General features: G+C 44.4%; 1 protein-coding gene across 1 annotated transcript in view; it reads left to right on the forward strand.

The window, feature by feature from the left end:
* Positions 1–24,785, forward strand: part of LIMCH1 (LIM and calponin homology domains 1) — a gene marked incomplete at its 3' end in the record, with an annotated part of 231,155 nt that overhangs the window by 119,207 nt on the left and 87,163 nt on the right. Inside the window, exon 4 of the mRNA XM_068137614.1 lies at positions 24,200–24,306. Within this exon, the coding sequence (XP_067993715.1) occupies positions 24,200–24,306 (107 nt within the window). The remainder of the gene's footprint in view (positions 1–24,199; positions 24,307–24,785) is intronic.

Below are 24,785 nucleotides of genomic sequence, written 5' to 3' on the forward strand. Positions count from 1 at the left end.
CTGCCATTGGCTGACCGTGTGAGTTGACATTAGGTCTTCACATGCAATCGTAGAGTTGTTAGGGTTGGGAGGGACCTCAAGGATCATCTAGTTCCAGCCCCCTGCCGTGGGCATGGACACCTCACACTAGATCAGGTTGCTCAGAGCCACATCCAGCCTGGCCTTAAAAACCTCCACCTTCTACCACCTCCCTGGGCAACCTGTTCTAGTGTCTCACCACCCTCATGGTGGTTTAGAAATATCCTCATCTCTGCTTTCAATCCCCAATAAGGCAGTCAGAGAGATTGCTGTGGAGCTGCTTGGTGGGCCCTTTCAAGAAGAAGCTTCAGGCCTGATTGCCTGGTGGCAGGTATGTGGAGATGGAGCCCAGTAGCTACAGCTGTAAAAGCTGAAGTGTCAGTGGGACATACACTTAATGTGCAGGGAGCAGCTACTCTTTGGCTGACTACAGGAGGAGATCCAAGGTCATTTTGGTGACCAGGAAGGGCTGAGCTGTGAAGTAGCTCTATCTCCTTGGCCAACAGTGCGTGGATCAGGAGTGCTGGTCAGTGGTTTTTGGTTTTAACCTTCCTGTCCTTCCTATTTCCTCCTGCTCTGCAGCCTACAGCAGTGAGTAGGATCATGCTGTAAAAACTCCCTGCATCCTGAGCCTGGTTTTCAGAGCGAAGCTGACAGACCTGCTAGATAAGAAGTGGGACATCTGTGTATTAATTTCTGGAGTTACAGGGATCAGCCCCAAAGAATTAGCACCACTATACAGTATGTCCTCTGTTATTTAAAAGGGAGGATGGTGAATAGGTTCAGTTATTTGAGGTTTCAAGTAATCCAGGGCAATTTTCAGTGTAATTAATACATGTCAGGAATTTGACCCTTAGGGGGATAGCAAGAAGTTCTGGACAACTGAGGTGATACTGTAAACAAGTCGGGGAAATTGAGCCAGAAAACTGCCTGCACAGGTCAGTAGCACAAGCTAATAAAATGTCTCAACTTCTGCTCTAGCAAAATAATCTGTACAGCTTTTACATGACATACCCTGGAGCAGAAAACCCTTTTCTTTTAGTACAATTCTCGGATGTTATCTTTAAGTTCCTCCGGTCACCTCTAAAGAACTCAGATGGTAGTTCCTTCTTAAACCATAACAACTGCATGAAAAGTGTAAGATGAAATGTCCCACGAGTGTCAAGTGCATAGAATCATAGAATTGTCAGGGTTGGAAGGGACCTCAAGGATCATCTAGTTCCAACCCCCCTGCCATGGGCAGGGACACCTCACGCTACAGCAGGTCGCTCAAAGCCAGCCTGGCCTTAAAAACCTCCAGAGATTAGGCTTCTACCACCTCCCTGGGCAACTTGTGCCAGTGTCTCACCACCCTCATGGGGAAGAACTTCTTCCTAACATCCAATCTGAATCTACCCATTTCTAGTTTGTTCCATTCCCCCTGGTCCTATCACTCCCTGACACCCTCAAAAATCCCTCCCCAGCTTTCTTGTAGCCCCCTTCAGATACTGGAAGGCCACAATTAGGTTTCCTCAGAGTCTTCTCCAGACTGAACAGCCCCAACTCCCTCAATCTGTCCTCATAGCAGAGCAGCTCCAGCCCTCTGCTCATCCTTGTGGCCATTCCCTGGACACATTCCAGCACGTCCAGACCCTTCCTGTAACAGAGGCTCCAGAACTGGACACAGTACTCCAGATGGGGTCTCAGCAGAGTGGAGTAGAGGGGGAGAATGACCTCCCTCGACCTGCTGGCTGTGCATCAGACAAGTCAGGCTGTTTTGCTGGGCTGTTTATTTTCAAAGGGAGTACAAGCAAATTTTAAAAAAAGAAAATAATTACTACTGCAGGCTTTGGTAGTATGGATTAGAAATAATGCATGTTCTGATTCCTCATAGGTTCATGGAATGACTTGGATTGGAAGGGACCTTAAAGATCATCTAGTTCCAACCCCTTCTGCCATGGGCAGAGACACCTTCCCCACTAGACCAGATTGCTCAAGGCCTTATCCAACCTGGCCTTGAACACTTCCAGGGAGGGGGCATCCAAGACCTCCCTGGGGAACCTTTTCCAGTGTCTCACCACCCTTACTGTTAAGAATTTCTTTCTAATATCCAGTCTAAATCTAGCCTCTTAGAACTGGTTATGAACAATCAATCTTATGCAAAGCTAGTTGCAAACTGGTAAATCAAACAGAATGGTCCTCAGGGAGCCCTGTCAGAGATTATATAAAAGCCTATAAAGAGGCAAAGGGAGAGACAAGTAAATAAATGTGCACCAAAAGAACACATAAAATTCATTACTAAAGCCAGTGTTTAGTAACAAACTTATATAAACAGGAGCCATGACATGAAGTTTGTCATAGGAGACTGGGTTTTGTTTGGGGGTTTGCTTGAGGAACAGAGCCAGGCTAGTTTGGTCTTCCTTCTTAGTGTGCATGTCTGTGTTTTATTTTTACAGTGCTGAATAGTGACTGGGTGGAATCTGATACGGCAGTGAACTAGAATTGTAGACAAGGGAGAAGCAGGATAATTATATCCTCTCAGAGAAGTGTTGCACTCAAAAAAAATGCAAGTAAGCAAGGTATTAGCAGAGCCATGTTGGAGTAGGTGATACTTTATCATCAGCAGTATCACACCAGTTATTCCTTGTTCTTTCATTCTGTCTTAAAACAACCAAAAGAGCAGAAGTCAAACCAATATTGTGATGAGTTTGAGGGGAATTCAGGAGCTCAATCCTCAGATATGCCTGGCCTCAGTTGCTGAGTGCCTCAGATTGTTGACTGATACAGTCAGCAGTGGCCAAAATCTGTTTCCCTGCAAATAAGTATTAATGGGATGAGTCTCCTCATCCCTTTTATGCTAGGTGCTACGTGGTATCTGAGATCTCGGCCTTCAGAAGCTTGTAATTAGGTAACAACACATAGATGCAGTTAGAAAGGAAGCAGAGAAATAAGAGACACGGTTTTGTGCCAAACTTGGTCAAGTTAGCTAATGGTTGGACTCCTTCTTTTCCAGCTGAAATGATTCTATGATTCTGGGAAGTATTTGTCAGCACACTTGGGATCTAACTGCCTTTGGTCTTCATGGACATAACTGTAATGCAGAATTTGGAGGAGGCTGGTGGAGCAGTTGTAGTGAAATTTAGAGGAGGCTACACATAAGTGTGAAGACTGTGTGTGAGAAAGCCCAAACCCAAAATCTGCCTGGAGCCAGCAGCCTGTTGGCAACTTCCCAGGGGTGTTGGAGACCTTAAGTGCTCTGTAGTCCTCACTCTGTGGTTGATCAGAGATTAATCACTTGCTTTTTAAAATACTGTTACCCAATCTCTTGAGCCACCCAAGCCTGATAAAAATTTACTTTCTAAAATATGATCTTAGAGCACTGAAACTCCTTGGATTCCAGACTTCATGTTTTTTTAAGAACTGATTCATAGAATGATTTGGGCTGAAAGGGTCCTTAAAGAGCCTCTAGTTCCAACTGCCCTGCCATGGGCAGGGACACTTCCATTAGACCAGGTTGCTCAAGGCCTCATCCAACCTGGCCTTGAACACCTCCAGGGAGGGGACATCTGCAACATCCCTGGGCACCCTGTTCCAGTGTCTCACCACCCTCCCTGTAAAGAGTCTCTTTCTAATCTCCATTCTAAACCTGCCCTCCTCAAGCTTCAATCCATTATGCCTTGTCCTATCACTACAAGCTCTCATAAAAAGTCCTTCTTGGCTTTTTTGTAGACTCCCTTCAGGTACTGCAAGGCCACTATAAGGTCTCCCCAGACCCTTTTCCAGGCTGAACAGCTCCTACTCTCTCAGCCTGTCCCCACAGGGGATGTTCTTCCTGCTGTCCCCATAGGGGATGTTCTCCATCCCTCTGATCATCTTTGTTGCCCTCCCCTGGACCCTCTCCAGCAGTTCCATGTCTTTCTTATGCTGGGGTCTTGGTGTTCTCATACTTGCATCAAAAATTCCTGCAGCTCTTTTACATCTTCCCAAGAGTAGTTCACCTTGCTTGTTCTGTTTTGTTTGGCTGTGATTTCATGAGCCATGCACTTAAGTCCCGTACTCAAGCCTGCATGCAAACTATTATGTAAGCAAATTTCAGACCAAGGCCTTCAAAGACTGTGGTCAGTATTCTCCATCATAGCTTCCAATATGATTTACCCTCTTTTTTATGACAGTGTACAAATAGTCTTGTCCTTTTATGACTTTAGAATAATAGCTGCAGCAATAAAAGTGCCAGACTGAGGTTAGGAAGTGGGTAGGAAGTAAATAAGAGGAAAAAGACTCAACTGCTCTGTTGAGGATAATGGAAGGTGGAGTTTAGGATATGCCAGAGAATGGAAAAATCTTGGATAACCTCTGTGTTGTGGGTGTGGGCAACTCACTGAACAGCCTGCTGGGGTTTGGCAGCAACATCTATCATCCTGGATCAGCACAGCCACAGGATGATTCTTGCAGGAGAGCTGCTCCATGCCAGTGCCTTTCCCATTCAGAGGCAAATGGCCCAAAGGCAGTTTAGCAGTGCAGTGTAGCACATGTAGGAATTTCCAGGTAGCCAAAAAGCCCCAGAAAGTGGGTGCTGTTCCTGTGCTAGCTGCCTTTCCAGACCCTGCCATCATAGACCATGAGGCATGCTGAAGACTCTTTGCAGCTCCAGGCTGGCTGACACATACATGCACAGGTACAAAGAGCACACATGCCCAAGGTCTGGTACCTCCTGGGTAGTTTGGTTCCCTCTGCTGCACTTTGGGCAGTGTTCTCACATCACCTAAGGTGGTTGCATAGCTCTGTAGCCCCTATATTTGGACATCTGTTGACCTTGTAAACCCCAAGTATCTCTTAAGCAGGGTCTCCAGATAAAAGAGCTGACAAGCTTCAGCACAGTGCTGAGCCTCAGCTGGGTCCATGCATTCAAGCACGGCAATGCTTGGTGTGAAGAATATTCCTCAGTCACTAGGGCAATCTAGAAGTGTTTGCCAAAGCCAGGAAGTCCTGCTGGCCTTGATCTGATTTTGGGTAGCCATGTGTAACATTTGCATTCTCCAGAAATCTGTGCCTACAGGAGTGGTTTGGAGATGTGTGAGCTGGCTGGGGACTGGGCTCTGCAGTGCTTTAAATCAGCTAAGCTGCTGGCAGCCTTTTCTTGGCTCTGGACCTAGTACAGCTGCTTTCATGGCCTGTGAAGCCTGGCTTAATAATCTTGTTGGACTCCACTGGTTCTGCTGTCTGCAGACACCTCTTGCTGATCAGCAAACTGTTGAGCAGAGGGGGAAAAAATCAAAGTCATATTTGCTTTAAATTTACCCTTTCCCTTTATACATTCTCATCAGCTAAGTTTGACACCAGTCTGTATAATGTGGGTTTAAAGTGACAAAGTTTTCAGAAGCAGCAGGTGAGGAGCTGGAAGCTTGTTGCTAGAGGGTGCATGAACATCTCTGCTAGCCTTACTTGTGACTCTTCTGAGCAGGAGCCACTGGCTGTACCTAGGCAAGCTGAATTACAAGCACAGTTTGGTTGTTTTCCTTTACAAAGAAAATATTATCTCAGGTCTGATTAGGACAGAAGGTGGGGTGTAAACTGAGGTTTTAGGAATAAATTGTCAGTGATAAGTGATTTGTTTCCCCTTTATTTTCCCTCTGCCAACACATGTGACAAGCTGTTTCTGCCATCCCCACTCCTTAGTTCCAGTTCCTAAGACTTGGTGTGCTGCATGTTTTCATCTTCCTGCCCTTGCTGCTCTGTGCATTCCCAGGGGAGAGAGGATAGAGCAGAAGTGTGCCTCACACACACCTCGAGAGTGTTGACAGCAAATGGAAGAACAGGACTCCATGTCCTGAAGGAGGAGACATCCTTCATACTCTGCTGCCCAGAGGAAGCAGAACCAAGACATTGTGAAAGAGCTGTGAGAAAACCTTGCAGTGGAGATACTCTGTATGAAAGAAGAGTTCCTTTATTTCCTTCTTGCTTTAGTTGTTGATTTTGTGCCCATAAACTTCAGGAATTTCTGCTTCTTAAGTATACTCTATTAGATATTATTGTACTGCTCTTTTTTTAGCTCCTCCTGAAAGCTCAGCCTTCACAACTGTAAACATCCAGAGATAATCAATGGTTGTACTTTTCAAATGGTCCTTCAAAGGCATATTTGCACCACCTCTATGGACTTCATCAACAGTAGTAATTTAAGTTGGCTATTCTGGATACTCTATGTAAGCTAGCAGCTACCATAGCTTCATGAATAAATTATTCCAGTTCTTGAATTGTATCTGAGGTAGGCTTTCCTGATGCTTGAAAAGGGATGGAAAATCAATAACTGCTAAACTATTATTGTAGCCCTGAATATGCTGGAGATATTCACAGAGAATAACAGAATATTAGAGGTTGGAAGGGACCTCAAAAGATCATCTAGTCCAACTCCCTTGCCAGAGCAGGATCACCTAGAATAGGCCACTCAGGAACACATCCAGGTGGGTTTTGAATGTCCAGAGAAGGAGACTCCACAGCCTTTCTGGGCAGACTGTTCCATGGTCTTGTCACCCTCACAGTGAAAAAGCTTTTCCTCATGTTCACTTGGAACCTCCTCTGCTCCAGCTTGCACCCATTGCCCCTTGTCCTATCACTGGACATCTCTGAACAGACCCTGGCTCTGTCCTCCTGACATTCATCCTTCACATCTTTATAAACATGAATGAGGGCAGCCCTCAGCCTCCTCCTCTCCAAGTTCAAGAGCCCCAGCTCCCTCAGTCTTCCCTCATAAGGGAGATGTTCCACTCCCCTCAGTATTTTTGTGGCTCTGCACTGGACTCTCTCAAGCAGTTCCCTGAGGTCCTTCTTGAACTGAGGGGCCCAGAACTGAACACAGGATTTCAAATGCAGCCTCAGCAGAGTGGAGTAGAGGGAGAGGAGAACCTCTCTCAACCTACTGGCTGCTCCCCCTCTAATATACCTCAGGATACCATTGGCCTTCTTGGCCAAAATGACTGATAGTTGTAACCATGCAAGCAAGACAGCAAATGTGTGTTTTCAAACATCAGATACATGGATTGAGTGTTGTGGTGTTTAGTAATTTAGACAGCTCCATTATAGATGGTCAAAGTTCAGAGCAGGCACTGATTCACTTAACATCTGTTTGGCCCGATATTTTGGTTGCCTGTAAAGTGCAGTTGCAACAAATTGAAGCTTACTGATTTTTCTTCCCCTGCACTTTTCTTACTGAAATCATTCTGGACTTCTAAATGTGCAAGCTTTCTACTTATTTTATTACTGGAAGGAAAAAAACAGTTACGTAGGTTTTTCAACTGGAATGTGCTGGAAAGTCATTCAGTACAAAAAGCCAATTAAAAAACCAAAACAACAAAACCAAAACACAGGGTTTTTTTGGACTTGAACTGCTTCTTTTAGATGTGTTTGCAAGGAAACCCTAACCTGTACCCTGAAGAAGTTCAGTGTGGTCTATGTAATGCTGGCATGAGAAGGCAAAGCTGTGAGCGTGTGTGTGGGGGGGGGAAATGTATGTCAGGTATCATGTAACAGCAGTAAAGAGATTTCTGATGTTTATCAAACCTTGAACACCACAGATTATTAAAACATATTCCCTGGCAATAAAGAGTAGATGTTTAATTTGAAAGGAGAAGTGGAATTTGTTGCCTCTTATTTTTTTTGTGCAAAGGTCATGAACTGAGCAGGAATGAGTCCTCCTTGGCGGTTCCACTGTTTTGCTGTTTGCCTTGGGGAGTAGAGATTTGGTCTGACTTTAACAGCTACTGCCAGGCCCCTGGCCTCCACAGGCAGCTTTCTTGCATCTTTTGAGGCCCACCTACAGCAGTTGTACTTGGACAGTGGGGTGCAGAGGCCCTCCAACATCTCTGGCTGTGTAGTATCCTGATCTTTGCATAGCGGGTTGCTGTCTTTGATGAGAGAAGTCCAAGTGCTGGCCAACTGTTACTGTTTGTTGGCTTAAAATGGAAGGGAGCTTTTCTTAATATACCAGGCAAAAGAGAACACAGTACATAAAAGAAAGAGGCAAGAAAGCAAAATCATATTCATAGTAGCTGCTGCCATTAGAAGAAGTGTAATGACTCTGCCAGGCAGTGCTCATAATGTTCACAAGGGCTTATAACTACCTGAATTTACAACCTGAGCTTACAACTACCTGAAGGGTGGTTGTGGCCAGGAAGGGGTTGGTCTCTTCTCCCAGGCAACCAGCACCAGAACAAGGGGACACAGTCTCAAGCTGCGCCAGGGGAGGTTTAGACTCAAGGTGAGGAGAAAGTTCTTCACCGAGCGAGTTGTTCATCATTGGAATGTGCTGCCCAGGGAGGTGGTGGAGTCACCGTCCCTGGAGGCGTTCAAGAGGAGATTGGACGTGGCACTTGGTGCCATGGTCTAGTCCTGAGGTCTGTGTTGATAGGTTGGACTCGATGATCCTCGAGGTCTCTTCCAACCTTAGTGATACTGTGATACTGTGATAAGTGATAGGACAAGAGGCAGTGGCTTTTACCTGGAAGAGGGGAGATTGAGACTGGGTATTAGAAAGAAGTTCTTCACAGTGAGAGTGGTGAGACACTGGAACAGGTTGCCCAGGGACATCATGGATGCCACCTCCCTGGAAGTATTCTAGGCCAGGTTGGATAGGGCTTTGAGCAACCTGGTCTAGTGGAAGGTGTCCCTGCCCATGGCAGAGGGGTTTGAACTAGATAATCTTTAAGGTTGCTTCCAACCCAAACCCTTCTATGAGTCACTTTCAAAAGTTTCATGTCAAATTGATTTCAACTCTAGGTACCAGTTTCTTTTTGCACCTTTACAATTGGAAACCTTACAAATGCATTAGACAACATTTCAGCTGTTTTCTGGCCTTGGCTGGTCAAAGTTTTGTGCTCAGGTTGTTCAATACAGCTGCAGGGAGCAAAACTTCTCAAATGAGATTTATCATGCACATACTTTCATAAAAACCCTGGGTTTTTTTTCCCTGGATTGCACACCCTGAATGAATTCAAGTAGCTGAGTAGGAAGACATCTGATAAATTACCAGGGCAAAATAGGAATTGAGGCTGGAACTCCAATACAGCTTCATGTCTATGATTAATTAGGTTGTGGTGTGTCAGAAAAGCATCAGGTGTAAATCTCACTATTGCTTTTTGGGTTTTTTTTTCTCTTGTCCTTGACATCTGCTTTGGATGTAGTTAGAGAGGAAAACTAGAAACAGCCTGCAGTGGCTGTTCAGGCTTCAAGTTGCCTATAGAATGTGTTATGCTGGTCAGGTAATTAATGACCCACAAGTGGAGATGCACAAATTATTGTGGCTTTTCCTCCTCTACTAGCTTCACTCCATCCCAGAGGTCCTGTGGCAAGTTGCATCTGATGGTTCCCTGCAGCTGGCTCCCTGGAACAGTCAACATTGCTCTTCCTGGAAAAAGAGATTATTTTCACAACAGCCAAGTCAAAATATAGAAAGCAGGGGTTGGGTAACAGTGCCCTAAGATATCAAATGTGATCAAAGGGATCCCATGAAGCTTGGAATCTGTAGGCAGAGAAAGGAAGGTAGGGCATGTGAAAAAGGTTAGCAGCCTTTAGCAGGCTCATTAATTAAGGAAGACATAGAGGCAGTTTCAGCACATAGATTTGCTTTGCATAAGTAGTCTTCATTGCCACTGTGGTACAGTATCTTAGCAGCAACTCATATAAATAGCTTTTGAGAAGCATCTGTTGGTCCATGGCTTAACACACAGTTCCCTCTACATTAGTCTGGAAAGGCAAAGGTTTGCTCTGCAGTGTTTGCTGGTAGTTGATGGCTCTACTCATCTTGCAAAAGGCTTTGTTTGTGTTGGAGCTTAAGCTGTTTGCAGAGTTCCTTTGGCTTACCCCACGGGTGTGCTTTTGGGGTAAGTCACTCAGGAGGTAATTCCACTTTATTAATCTATAAGTTTGTTGGGTTTGTTGTTATTTCTGGTGGCGTTGGAGGTTGGTTGGTTGTTTCTTTTAAAGCACAAGTATTTTTGGTGTTTGGAGCTGTAAGCTCCCTCTGCACTCCTGGAAACTTTCTTCCTGTGGCACTGCAAGTGACATGGTATACAAGGAGATACGGGTGTCCTGGGTTCTGTCATGCTTCGTGTTTGGGATACGCTTTGTTCATAGCTAGTTCAAAACTGGGAGGAGTGGCTGACACTCCATCAGACTGTGCAGCAAGATCTGGACAGATGAGAGAGCTGAGCAAAGGAGAGCTTAATGAGATTCAACAAGAACATGTGTAGAGTCCTGGGGAGGAACAGCCCCATGCACCAGTACAGATTAGGGGTAGACTTGCTGGAAAGCAGCTCCATGGAGAAAGATCTTAGAGTCCTGGGGGACAAGAAGTTATCCATGGGACAGCAATGTGCCCTTCTGGCAAAAAAGCAAGTTATCTCCTGGTGTGCATTAGGAAGAGTGTGACCAGCAGGTCAGGGGAGGTTCTCCTCCCCCCTGATACTCTGTCCTGGTGAGAGCACATCTGGAGTGCCATGTCCAGTTCTGGCTCTCCTGTTGAAGAGGGACAGGGAACTACCAGAGAGTCCAATGGATGCTACAAGGGCGATGAAGGGACTGGAGCATCTGCCTGAGGGGAGAAGGCTGAGAGACCTGGGGCTGTTTAGTCTGGAGAAGAGAGGACTAAGAGGGGATCCTATTAATGTCTATGACTATCTGAAGGGTGTGTGTTAGGAAGGGGCCAGTCTCTTTTCAGTAGTGCTCTGTGATAGGATGAGGGGCAGTGGGTGCCAACTGGAACACAGGAAATTCTACCTCAACCTGAGGAAAAACTATTTTACTGCAAGGGTGGAGCACTGGAACAGGCTGCCCTGAGAGGTTGTGGAGTCTCCTTCTCTGGAGACTTTCAAAACCTGCCTGGACATGTTCCTATATGCCCTGCCCTAGGTGAATCTGCTTTGGCAGGGGGGGGTTGAACTTGCTCTCCAGGAGTCCCTTCCAACCCTTGTCATTCTGGGATAAACTTTAACAGTACATCTAATGAAAACTGTACTCTCCCATTTTTAATGCTCAAGTTAGTTTCTTTGGTGGTCCTGTTGTTTGAACCCCAGTGACTTAGAGCCTGTTTTTATTTTCTGAGTATCTGGAGCAGTAGTTCTTGTGACTTGTAACTCTAGATTTGAAGTATTTTGTTTTCTTTCCTTGAAGCAGTTTGTTTGAGCTGACTGCTTTTGAGATCTCCTAAACCCCTGATCAGGCTGTGTGCTTTCCTTAATGCTTTGCTGTGTCCTGATAATTGCACACAAATAAACCTAACATAGAAAACAGCATGCTCTCCTTAGCTGTGAATGATGTGCCCCTTTTTATATCTTGCTATAGAGCTCAGTTGTGGGGGCAGCAGCCAGAGGGATGTGCTGAGAACAGAGAGCATCCAGTTTCCTCAACAGGATGTCTTGAGGGAGATGTTGTGACACTAAACAAGGTTTTTAGGGTTCCTTGAAATCCGTGTTTAGGTTAGTCATACTCCCAGCACACATCATGTGAGTGCAAATAAAGGTCAAATTTGTCTTCATGGCCTTCTTTCCCCCTCCTCCTTCAGATACAAAGCACAACTATTGCCAGAAGAATGGGTAAGAAGGGTTAGACACCCCCCAACACTGAGTTCCAGTTGCCCTGAGAACATAAGAACATTCTCACTTTTTAAATAGCTCCTTCCCCAACCCACTCTGCACTGAATTTTGTGTTGTCCCACTTCACAGCCCAACTAACAAGGCAGAGAGAAGTAAGTAACTTTCTTTTCCACCGTAGCAGAAGGAAGCAGGCTGTGCTTTTTGGGTGGTGTTTCACCTCTCCTCGTGTTTTTTACCCACCCAACTCTGGATTTGCAAGGTGAGCTCCCAGCTGTTTCTGGCAGTGCTTGGCTGCACTTCACTGTACATGAGCTTCTTTTTAAACCTCCATCTTGGTGAGGTTTATTCATCAAAAAAGTGAAAAGGCAATAACAGAAGAACTCATGAAACTGAGGTCCCAATGCTTGGAAGCCAAGTGCTGTCATCTGGTGCTGCAGAGAGGGGATGGAAGGGAAATGTCCTCTTTCTTGACCATAGCATAGTTGCTACAAGAGAATGTGACATCAGATAGGCATCTCCTCTGAAATCTGACATCTGGCTGTGATTTCATCACCATTAGAGACCATCAGTAGCCTCGAAATGCTTTGGGCTCTTTTCCCTGCTTGCCTATGTTCCACCTTCATTACAGTAAACAAAGCCATCTCACTGAGGGTGTATCTTGGCTTTGGCAGATCTGATGGAATGCACAGCATCTGATTGCTCTGTTCCCCCAAAGACAAAGATGTCAACTGAGCTCCCATTTGTTTGAATTTCTTATTTGTGCCTTCAGGGATAATGAGCTGATGTAGCAAGGAGAAATATCAGGACCTACTTATCTAGTGAAGTCATAGTCACAGTCTTGTGCTCATACTGTGTGCACCCCTCCCAACCCTCTGTGGTTTGCTTTTGCCTGTTGAGTTGGAGGCTGCTCTTGCTCGTGTTCTTTTGTGTGGTCCCCTCCCAGATTTTCTTCTCTCTTCCCCTGCCATCCTTCTCCTTTCCAGCCCACCATGGCTCTGCCCTCCTTTTACATCATACCATGCTACAGGGATTCTGAGGTCATGTTTAACATTTGCAGGAATGAGATAAATCATCCATTTTGTACCCAGCACGAAGTTTTCACTACCTGCCCAGGACCTGCAGTGCCATTTTATATTCTGAACTCCTTGCGTTTCCCTTTCATTATACAGAACATGGACATTCCTGGTTGGGGATTTTAATGGTAGGCATCATACAAATGACAGTAATACACTGCATCACATAAGCAGCTTACAAATATGGCTGAAAATTGTTACAGGGCAGAGATCTTGGGAAATAACTAATCTGATGGTGAAGGGCAGATTCAGGAGAACATCAGACAGTTTCTTAAGATCCAGCATTGCTGCTGTACTTCAGATTTTCCCCAAAATGCATCTGGGGGGTACTGGTTGATGGTAGGCTGAACATGAGCCAGCAGTGTGCCCAGGTAGCCAAAAAGCCAATGGTATCCTGGCCTCTATCAGGAATAGTGTGGCCATCAGGAGCAGGGAGATCATTCTGCCCTGTATTCAGCACTGGTTAGGCCACACCTTGAGTCCTGTGTCCAGTTCTGGGCCCCTCAGTTTAGGAAAGATGTTGAGTTGCTGGAACATGTCCAGAGAAGGGCAACAAAGCTGGGGAGGGGTTTGGAGCACAGCCCTGTGAGGAGAGGCTGAGGGAGCTGGGGTTGCTTAGCCTGGAGAAGAGGAGGCTCAGGGGAGATGTTCTTCCTGTCTACAACTACTTGAAGGGAGGTTGTAGCCAGGTGGGGGTTGGTCTCTTCTCCCAGGTAACCAGCACCGGAACAAGAGGACACAGTCTCAAGCTGCACCAGGGGAGGTTTAGGCTGGATGTTAGGAAGAAGTTCTTCACAGAAAGAGAGATTTGCCATTGGAATGTGCTGCCTGGGGAGGTGGTGGAGTCACCATCCCTGGAGGTGTTTAGGAAGAGACTGGATGAGGCACTTGGTTCCATGGCTTAGTTGATTAGATGGTGTTGGGTGATAGGTTGGACTTGATGATCTCAAAGGTCTTTTCCAACATGGTCAATTCTAAATCTAAATTCTAAAAGCTGATCAGAGGGCTGGAGCACCTTTCTGATGAAGACAGGCTGAAAGAGTTGGGGTTCAGCCTGGAGAAGAGAAGGCTCTGGGGAGACCTTTTAGCAGCCTTCCAGTGTTTGAAGGGCTTCTCTAGGAGAGCTGGAGAGAGACTTTGAACAAAGGCATTCAGTGACAGGACAAGGGGTAATGGATTGAAATTGGAAGAAGCCTCATTTGTATTAGACATTAGCAAAAAATTCTTCCCCATGAGATGAGGGTGGTGAGGCACTGAACTTGTTGTCCAGAGAAGTTGTGGTAGCTCCAAGGCTGGAAGTGTTCAAAACCAGGCTGTAGGAGGTCTTGAAGAACCTGATCTGGTAGGAGGTGTCCTTGCCCAAGGCAGGGGGGATTGAAATGAGATGTTCCCTTTCAATCCAAACCATTCTATGACTCTATTAGCAAAAGGTTTTGCTGAATGCTGAAAAAAATAAATGAGATCTGTTGTTTCCTTTGCCCAAGTTTCCCTTTACACTATCAGAGGGAGTTTTATACTACCAAAGTAGTGGTATCAGAGCTGTGCACTAACTTCTTGCTCTAAGTACTGGCAGTTTTCCAATGTAGTAATGTAGTAAGCCTAGTGGGAAGCAGCAGGATCTAAGTGCCATGGTAAGAATTTGGCATTTCCATCTTGATCTTCAGGGTCTGGTGCTGAACATCACCTGGCAGTTGTCGATTGCTTAGAGCCATGTTTGGAGTTTCTGGTATCATAGAACCATAGAACTGTTTTGGTTAGAAAAGACCTTTAAGATCATCAAGTCCAACCATTATCTAACTCTACCAAGACTGATGCTAAGCCAAGTCCCTCAGTGCCATATCTCTGTGGCTTTCAAACCCCTCCAGGGATGGAGATTCAGCCACCTTCTGGGGAGTTTGTTCCAGTCTTTGAGAAGCCTTTGGTTGAAGACATTTTTTCTGCTATCCAACCTGAACCTCCCTTGGTGCAACTTGAGGCTGTTTCTTCCCATGTTTTGTGTAGCTGCACTATGCTCCCAACAGACACTTTTTCTTCACTGAATTTTTAAGGTGGTTTTTGGTAAGGACATGAAGCTGTTGTTTGAGGAGACACATTGCTTCCACCTTGATTGCCCTAAAAGAAGCAGGAAAAGGCTTGGCTTTCTTTGCAAAGACAATCTTCTCTGCTGAGCTCTTAAAGACGCTGCTTGCCAGGCTGCCTGGCCTGCTGGTGCTCCCAGCAAGCCTGGCCCTTCTCCCTGCAGCCCCACCTTCACTGTGGTAAAGTTTCATCTCCTGCCAGTGTGTCTTACTCCTGCTGGTTTCATCTGATCACCTCCCTATTTACTCTCTGGAGCTATTTCTTGCCCTTGGGGCTCACAGAGTTCCCTCCACGCTGATAATTTTCCTCTGCTGCTGCTCTCTGCCTGTGCAGGTGCCAGGGAGGGGAGGTGCTAGGAGAGGAGCTGCTGCTGTGTGCCAGTCAGCACCTCACATGGTTTTAGGGTGTCGGGGCCACGTTGCTGCCCTGGAGGTGGCTGGAGGTGGAGTTTGGGGGGGGGGGGGGGGGGGGGGGGGGGGGGGGGTGCGCGCTGTGTTCAGCCCGCAGCAGCTGCAGCTGTGTGACTCCTGGCCGGCTGTCAGTCCTGCTGCTCTGCAGGGTTTATTGCACTTTGGGAGGCCAGAATCGGGGTCAGGCCGACGGGGCTGGTAAGTCCTGCTTTCCCTCCCTGCTCCCAAGGTCACTCTCCTTCTGTTTATCCCCATGAAGCATGAGGCTATTACCTCATTCTGGGGTGCATGCTACCTTGTCTTCCTTCCTTCACCATTCTGGTGGAGCTTGCCTTCAGCTCTGGTGTGCTGTCATCCTTTGTGTTCTGGAGATTGAGCATCCTAAGTCTCTCAATGTGTCACGACTACTGTTGAGTTCTTTCCAAATCTACTCATTTGGAATCTGCCATGGAAAAGGAAATGGTTTGTGTAAATCATATACAGTAAATTAGTGTATATACAGTATAGCACACTGTATAAACAGTAAAAAATATATCTAGTCAAGCATATGTATTAAAACACATCTCTAGTAAACCATATGTATTGAAACATGCACAGCAAAGCCTAAAGAGTAATATATGTGTCTGTGTGTATATGTATCAAAAGTTTCCAGCTTCTCTCACAGAAGTTCTTTCCTAGTGGACTTGAACTGGATTTTTCCATGTTTCCCTTCCATCTGCTTGTGGAGTCGGTCAAGATCCATTGCTCTGCCACAAACAGGTTATCCCCACTAATTATTTCACATGAAATGGAAAAATGAGGGGATTGGGAAGACAATTTGGGGAGTGAGCCAAAGGGCTTTTAGGAGTTTGCATTGGAAAGTTGGCTCTGGCCAGGCTGATCTAGTGTGGGGGTGTCCCTGCCCATGGCAGGGGGGGTTGGAACTAGAAGATCCTTGTGGTCCCTTCCAACCCTGAATGATACTATGATATACTATGATACTATGAAATTTTCCTTTAATTTTGAATTTTAATTTACTTTGACATTTTTATTTTATCTTTATATGTAATTTAATTGTATTTATTTGCTGATTTTAATTTTAACTTTTATTTATTTTATTTTTCCATTTTCTTTTCTTTCCTTTTCAGATGTTATTTTATTTTATTGTTATTTTTAACAATTGATTTTCATTATTTACTTTCACTTAATTTTTTTATTTTAGTGCATCTTTAAATTTATTTTTAATTTCATTTTAATTTAACTTTTAATTTAATTTAATTTTTAATTTTAATTTAATTTTTAATTTTAAATTTAATTTAATTTTTAGTTCAATTTAATTTTTAATTTTTCATAATAGAATCGAATTATTTACTTTATTTTGAATTTGTTTGCTGTGTTTTCATGTTCTAATAATTGAGTTTAATGACATCATTTAATTTCATTATATTCTCGAATTTTATTTTTTCATTTTGTTGTTTTATTTTTTCAATTCCTTTTTTATTGAATTTTTAAATCATTGAATTTAATTATTTAATTTTATTTTTATTTTATTGTCTTATTTACTTTTAATTTTATTTGTATTTTATTATCTTATTTACTTTAATTTTATTTTTATTTTATTATTTTATTTTTAAATTTTATTTGTTTAATTTTTAAAATAATTTAATTAAATTATTTGCTTTAAATTTATTTTATTGTATTTCCTTTTATTTCCTTTCCTTTCCTTTTATTTTATTTTATTTTATTTTATTTTATTTTATTTTATTTTATTTTGTTTTGTTTTGTTTTATTTTATTTCCTTTTATTTTATTTTATTTTTTAATTTTATTTTATTTCCTTTCATTTTATTTTATTTTATTTTATTTCCTTTTATTTTATTTTATTTCCTTTAATTTCCTTTAATTTCATTTCATTTTATTTTATTTTATTTTATTTATTTAATTTTATCTTTATTTCTTTATTACATAGGCAGTTTCTGAAGCTTCTCAAAAGAGGACCCAGTGGAGTTAGTACTGGGATCAAGTGAGCTTACTTTCTGCTTTTAGCCCATAATTGCCACAAGGTGTAGAAGATGAATATTAAGTGTTGTCTTTGAGAACATTTTCAGAAGAATAACCTAATCTGGAAAAGTTGAGCTATCCTGCATGGAATGAGGCTTTTGCAACAAATGATGTGGCTGTTTCAGAGGCAGGGAACACAGTGGGTGGAACCTAGTGATTGGCCCAATTTCCAACAGAGAAAGACAGACCTAGGTTCTAGTCCTTTCTCCAACTCACGTAAGTGTCTGATCACTGCGCTGTCTCCATGCTAAGTGGTGATGACGTTCATGAGCAGGGGCTTTCAGACCACAGCTTCCATTTAAGAGCCTTCTGCCTGAAATACTGATAGACCGAGAGGAAATGGCCTGCAGTTGTGCCAGGGGAGGTTTAGAGCGGATATTAGGAAAAACTTTTGCACTGAAGGAGTGGTCAGGCACTGGAACAGGCTGCCAGGGAGGTGGAGGAGTCACCATCCCTGGAGGGTGTTCAAAAACCACGTAGACATGACACTTTGGGACATGGTTTAATGGGCATAGTGGGTGTTGGGTTGGTGGTTGGACCGGATGATTTTAGAAGTCTTTTCCAACCTTAATGATTCTGTGATTCTGTGATTATTTTATTTTATCTTATTTTGTTTTGGTTTGGTTTATTTTATTTTATTTTATTTTATTTTATTTTATTTTATTTTATTTTATTTTATTTTATTTTATTTTATTTTTTGTTTTGTTTTGTTTTATTTTATTTTGCCTTATTTCCTTTCCTTTCCTTTCCTTTCCTTTTCCTTTCCTTTCCTTTCCTTTCCTTTCCTTTTCCTTTCTCTTTCCTTTCCTTTCCTTTCCTTTCCTTTCCTTTCCTCTCCTTTCCTCTCCTTTCCTCTCCTTTCCCTCTCCTTTCCTCTCCTTTCCTCTCCTTTCCTCTCCTTCCTCTCCTTTCCTCTCCTTTCCTCTCCTTTCCTCTCCTTTCCTCTCCTTTCCTCTCCTTTTCCTCTCCTTTCCTTCTCCTTTCCTCTCCTTTCCTCCTCTCCTTTCCTCTCCTTTCCTCTCCTTTCCTCTCCTTTCCTCTCCTTTCCTCTCCTTTCCTCTCCTTTTCCTTTTTGAATCTCCCACTTTTCTTCTGGAGCAGGGAATATTCCAGCATGCCAGAAATGCCCAGGGCCACCTGTTTGCCTGCAGCTGTCCTGCAAAGCAGCGCCAGCGCTACCGACAACTAATAATATCTCCAGCTCGCAGAAGCGGCGTGCCCTTGGCGTTTCATTCCAGGCTGTGAGCAGACACACAGCCTGCCTTGCTTTTGTTTTGCCCCGAGTTTATCTCTGTATCTCACCCAGGCCGTGCGGCGGCACGTCTGACGAGCGCTGCTTCCCCGGCCGTAAGCCGCAGGTCCGATTCGCGACGTGGATACAGTGAGAATATTTTCTGTAGTATTGTGGCAGATGAAAGGAATGGAAGAGGGCCAAATTCAAGCTGTTGCCGTTGCATCTGATCAGCAGATCCTATGGGGAGAATTTGCCTGCTGTGACTATTTGATTCTCGCTAGCTTGAACTATCTTGTGTGCTGGCAGTGCTACTGTGTGAATTTGTGGTGGCTTTCCAGGGTGTCTGTCCTGCACAGCTGCCAGCTCTTGTGGGTGTTTTTTCTTTACAGGGTTCCAGGATTTTGTGCTTCACTTTCCCTGACGAAAATTAATGCTATACAATGAACACTTTTTCGTATTTATAAACCACAGGCTATCAGACCCTTAAAAAACAGCAAAAGCAACCCAAAAACAACCCAAATGACAAGTGACCTCCCCCTTCATGGAGGTGTAATCCCTCTGCCTCTGCTCTTTGCATTACCTGCAGGCAGTTGTCCTGGCAAAGTGATTTTGTGGAGGTGAGCCTGTCAGGTTACACACTAAAAAGGATGAGAAGGTGACAGTGTTGGAATGCAGCTGTGAGATCACCTCTTTGGCTTCCTTCCCGTCCATCCTTCTGAGGTCTGGGGGCTCAAGAGGGAGGGGGACAGGCTCTGCTCTGTTGTACCCTGCAGTAGGACAAGGGGTAATGAATATAAACTGCAGCACAGGAGGTTCCACCTCAGCATGAGGAGGAACTTCTTCACTGTGAGGGTCACAGAGCAGTGGAACAGGCTCCCCAGCAAAGTCGTGGAGTCTCCTTCTCCGGGGGACTTTCAAGACCCATTTGGATGTGTTCCTGTGCAACCTGTGCTAGATTGTATGGCCCTGCTCTGTCAGTGGGGTTAGACTCGATGATCTTTGGAGGTCCCCTTCCACCCCTAACATCTTGTGATCGTCTGTTAGTCATCCTGACTTCCTTCCTTGATGGTTCATGGGCTTTTACCCAATTTTTAATGTTTCAATTTATGGTTGATTCTCCACTTTGCTACAGTAAAACGTTTACATTAATAATTTTTGCCTCTCTAATATGTGTAAATCAAAGGCATTGCTTAGAGTGCTGATCCTACAGAAACTGTCAGGACTCTGCTTAGGCAAGCAGAAAAGGGTTGGGCTGTATCCTGTGCTTGTTGTCCTGTCTGTCACCACACTGAAGCATTTGTCTTCTGTAACCAGCCTGTTCATGTACAGATGAGATATAGATATCTATAGATTAGAGATTTGTAGTTACCTATAGATATTTAGTTCTATACTTATTGGTCCATATTGGTCCCTTCCAACTCCTGGTATCTATAAATATCTATATTTATAGATACAAAATGTTATAGATCAAGAAATGGATGGAATTAGCAAAGGAAATGCAGACTGTAACCTGTAAGTTTGCTCAAAGGCCAGCAGGAAAGAGGCTGTGGGAAATAATGTGCTGACCAAGTGACCCAATCTCTGCCTAGTCCAACTGCACCTGCAGCAAGCCCCCACTCAGAGAAAGGCAATATCATCTCCATGTAATGTGTGGAGGAAGCTGTGTCTTAATGCCTTGTAGGGGCTGCCAGAGGGACTCAATTCTGGTGGTGTGTCTTCCCAGACCACTGTAAAAGATACTGCCCTGTTAGCTGAGGCACAGCAGCTGGCCACACTGCGATCCTTGCCATTGCAGGGTGACCCATTTGCATGACCTATTTAACTCTGCCAAGTGTAAGGAGCTGGATATCCACACTGGGTGTGTTTTTTTCAATCACTTATTTAAAGCAAGGATTTATGTTTTTTAGTATGCATTGGTGGTTGTGAGCCTTTCTTTTTCAGTTTCTTCAACGGTAACAGTCGGGTTGACAGCTGGCTGAACATGAGCCAGCAGTGTGCCCAGGTGGCCAAGAAGGCCAATGGCATCCTGGTCTGCATCAGGAATAGCGTGGCCAGCAGGAGCAGGGAGGTCATTGTGCCCCTGTACTCAGCACTGGTTAGAGCACACCTTGAGTACTGTATCTAGTTCTGAGCCCCATAGTTTAAGAAGGACATTGAGACTCTTGAACATGTCCAGAGAAGGGCAACAAGGCTGGGGAGAGGCCTCAAGCACAACCCCTATGAGGAGAGGCTGAGGGAGCTGGGGTTGTTTAGCCTGGAGAAGAGGAGGCTCAGGGGAGACCTTATTGCTGTCTACAACTACCTGAAGGGAGGTGGTAGCCAGGAGGGGGTTGGTCTCTTCTCCCAGGCAACCAGCACCAGAACAAGAGGACACAGTCTCAAGCTGTGCCAGGGGAGGTTTAGGCACAAAGTGAGGAGAAAGTTCATCACAGAAAGAGAGATTTGCCATTGGAATGTGCTGCCCAGGGAGGTGGGACTGGACGTGTTCGAAAAGGTATTGGATGTGGCACTTGAAGCAATGGTTCAGTTAGTCATGAGGTGTTGGGTGACAGGTTGGACTTGATGATCTCTGAGGTCTTTTCCAACATTATTGATTCTCTTCATAATTGAGGAGACTCTTCTTCTTCTTAATTTGAGGGACCCCAGAATTGGACACAGTACTGAAGGTGTAGCCTAACCAGTGCTGAGTACAGGGTCACAATGACTTCCCTGCTCCTGCTGGCCACACTCTTTCCTGATACCACTCCTGATGCCATTGGCCTTCTTGGCCACCTGGGCACACAGCTGGCTCATGTTCAGCTGGCTGTATGAGATCCATTTTTGACTCAAGGGTAGGCAACCCTGGCAGGTTTCCCTTTATTATCTGTCACTTGAATTCAGTGTCTTTGTTGGCTTGTTTGGTGTTGGGGTTTTTAATCCTTTTAAACAAATTGCCTTTTTTAGGACCATTGGGACATAAAAACGATGAGACTGTTAACAAAAAGCAAAAAGAAATAATCTGCCATTGCTCTCAGATCTCATCTAGTTTTTTTGTGCCCAAACAAGATGCCAGCTTTGTGAAGGAATTGTTTGGGTGGGTGGCATTAGTGACTGTTGCAAATGTTATGATTATGGTGACCATCAGAGCAAAAAGTATGTGGAAAAAAACAGGCAGAGGGTTGTGACACTGCTGCTTTGGAGGAGTGGGCATTCGTTCATCAACAGAAGAAACAAGTTTCTAGCATGCATGGCTGCCAATTCCCTGGTATCTTTGTGACTACTTATCATAACTTGGATGTGAAATGTTGGCAGAAAGATGGGTACAATTACTTATCCCTGGAGTTCCCCCCTCCTTTGCTTGCTTATTAAACCTATTAGGTTACTGTGTCCTCTGTGCCTTGTGGATTTTTGTTAGGAAATGATTGTTAGGAATTCTTTAGTTTTTTGGATGCTTTTGCATTTTTATTAGACTTACACATTGCTCCACCCACCATTTGGAAGTGACCAGAGCTGTCCTCCACCAGAGGCTAAACACAAGAGTTATTCATGTTGCAGTTGGAGAAATGATAATGCCAACAGTAAGCCAGATGGGGAATTTTACAAGCATCTTTTCATATCATGAATGATGCTGTCTCTCCGGGTTATGGGCTCTCTGCTCCCTCCACTACTGTTCCTTTCCCCCTGGCTCCCCTCCAAAGCTGTTAAGTTTGAGCCAAGGAAGAAGGAGAGATTTGGACTCCTCTAAATTCCCAAGTCTGTATTTTTTTTTTGGTTGTTTTGTTTTGTTGCAGTGTGGCTGGTGACAGCGAGCTTTGTGTGCGAGAGCGTTGGCATGCAGGGGAGCCGCAGCGATTAGCATGCTGATTGCTGTGCCCCGGCAGAATAAACAGGGCTGCTCTCCCTGAGCCGTGCCTGTGCCACCCAAACAAAAGCCTGGGAGCAGATGTGGGGAGAGCCCTTCCTCCCAGAGTGGACAAGAGCTGAATGCTGCTCAGGCTTCTCTTCTTCCCAGTTTTAACCAGTCTCTGCCACACGCTGAGATTGCACTCCTCTTGAACTCTGCATCAATGGAACAAAACTAGAAATGGGTAGATTCAGACTGGATGTTAGGAAGAAATTCTTCAACATGAGGGTGGTGAGACACAGAAACAGGATGCCCAGGGAGGTGGTAGAAGCTCCATCCCCTGGAGGTTTTTAAGGCCAGGCTGGATGTGGCTCTGAGCAACCTAATCTAGTGTGAAGTGTCCCTGCCCATGACAGGGGGGTTGGAGCTAGATGATCCTTGAGGTGCCTTCCAACCCTAACGATTCTATGATTATATCTGGCAGCTTACTTCCAGTTGGAGCTTTGAGGGGCTTGAGAGTATATCAAGCTCTACATCTTATCTTTACTTGTCCTCACATCTACCATCGCAGTTTGCTGATCTAGCAATGTCTATACCTAAAAATTTGTTCTGCGTTGACTTTGAAGTTTTATCTACATAAGAAAGCTTCACTGGTCCTATATGTGGTCCTATAAAAGGTGTACTCAGAGAATCACAGAATTGTCAGGGTTGGAAGCAACCTCAAGGATCATCGAGCTCCAGCCCCCCCTGCCGTGGGCAGGGATACCTCACACTAGATCAGGTTGCCCAGAGCCACATCCAGCCTGGCCTTAAAAGCCCCCAGCGATGAGGCTTCCACCACCTCCCTGGGCAACCTGTTCCAGCATCTCACCACCCTCATGGGGAAGAACTTCTTCCTAATCTCTAATCTAACTCTCCCCTCCTCTAGCTTGGATCTATTCCCCCTGGTCCTATCACTACCCAACGTGCATGCATATAAGTATAAAACATATTAAATCTATATGCACACATTAGAGATTGAATTCTCTCAGTGCAAACCCACATGTCACCTCTTCTATTTGGTTTGAAGGAGGCTTAAATCAGCTTGTGCCTGATCTCTTTTAGTTACTGATTTTTATGGTTTACACTCTGAAGTCCTCCATAAAAAATGTTACAAGGATCAGTTTTGTTTTCTTCTTCCAGATTGGGCATGTAAAGTGTAGCTTCAGGCATTTGCATAGGATGGTTTGGGTTGGAAGGGACTTTTAAAGATCATCTAGTTATATTTAACAAGAAGTCACCTACCTCTTTTCCCCAGCAGTTTCTGCCTGGTTAATGTGGGAGAGGCAAGAGACCAGTCGTGTTAACTAGGAGTAACTGGCTTGGTTGTATCAATATGCAAAATGTTTTCTGAACAATCTGCTTGTTTGGTACTGGACTGCTTGATATCTACCCTTCCTGCTCCCTGCAGAAATCCAGCCTTCTCTTCTCTGCCCCATAACATGCTGAACTTGTGTTGGCAGCCTACAGCAGGAGCTGGGGAATTTAGCAGGGCTTTTTTCAGTTAAAGGAGTTGCCAACATCTGGGTTTGGAAAGAGAAAAGTCAACAATCTTGTTGCAATTACACATCCTTATTTTTTTGTTTTTAATCATGTGTGTCTGGTTTTCAAACAAAATACATACAGTCTTTTAAATGATGTGACAGGAAATGCCTTTGGTTCTTCATTTAGCAAATGATACAACTGTTCATGAGCTGTTACTGAGTTAGGGGCAGATTATAGGATCTTAGAACGGTTTGGGGTTGGAGGGGGACCTTAGAGATCTAGTTCCAACCCCTGTGCTGTGGGCTGGGGACACCTGCTAGACCAGATTGCTCAAAGGCCCCATCCAGCCTGGTTTTGAGCATTTCTAGGGCTGGTATGGTAAGGTTATGTTTTCTCTCAACGAGAAAGAGTGAAAGGTTTTTTTTTGTCTCTTTTCAGGATAATATCATCTTATTCTTAAGAGGCTGTAAAGAGTTGGGACTTAAAGAATCTCAGCTTTTTGATCCTGGGGATCTGCAAGACACATCCAACAGAGTAACCATCAAGTAAGTACAAACAGAAGTTTGTGATTAGCACGTGACTGCCTCAGGTGCATGTGATGCTGTAGAACTGTCGTTTGGTGTAAAGCAAATTGGAAGATGAGCCTCGGGAAACCTTTAGCAGTGGCAAGGCTGCATGGTTCCCTTCAACAGGCTTTCTGTAAGGGCTGTTCTTTTTCCCAGGGAGAGAAACCACAGCTCTTTTAAAATACTGTTTTAGTTAAGCAATGAGATTCTGTGGGGACTTAGGGGTTTTCCTGAGCCTAAACTGATGGCATTCTTTTTTGTCTGTCCAACTAATAGAATATGTGGGCTGGGGAAAAGGAAAATGATATCATGGCTCTGTTGTTTCAGATTGAACTGATTTGTGGGTGCATTATAGGACGTTCATAGGCCTGTTGGACTCTGAAAGGTGTAGACATGATCACAGGGTGTTTATTTTCTAATAAGAGCTATGGATTAGGACATATTTGGATTGAGGATGT

Source organism: Melanerpes formicivorus, unplaced genomic scaffold (genome assembly GCF_026170545.1).
Source record: "Melanerpes formicivorus ecotype bairdi unplaced genomic scaffold, bMelFor1.0.p_v2 SCAF_4, whole genome shotgun sequence".
In the NCBI taxonomy this organism is placed as follows: domain Eukaryota; kingdom Metazoa; phylum Chordata; class Aves; order Piciformes; family Picidae; genus Melanerpes; species Melanerpes formicivorus.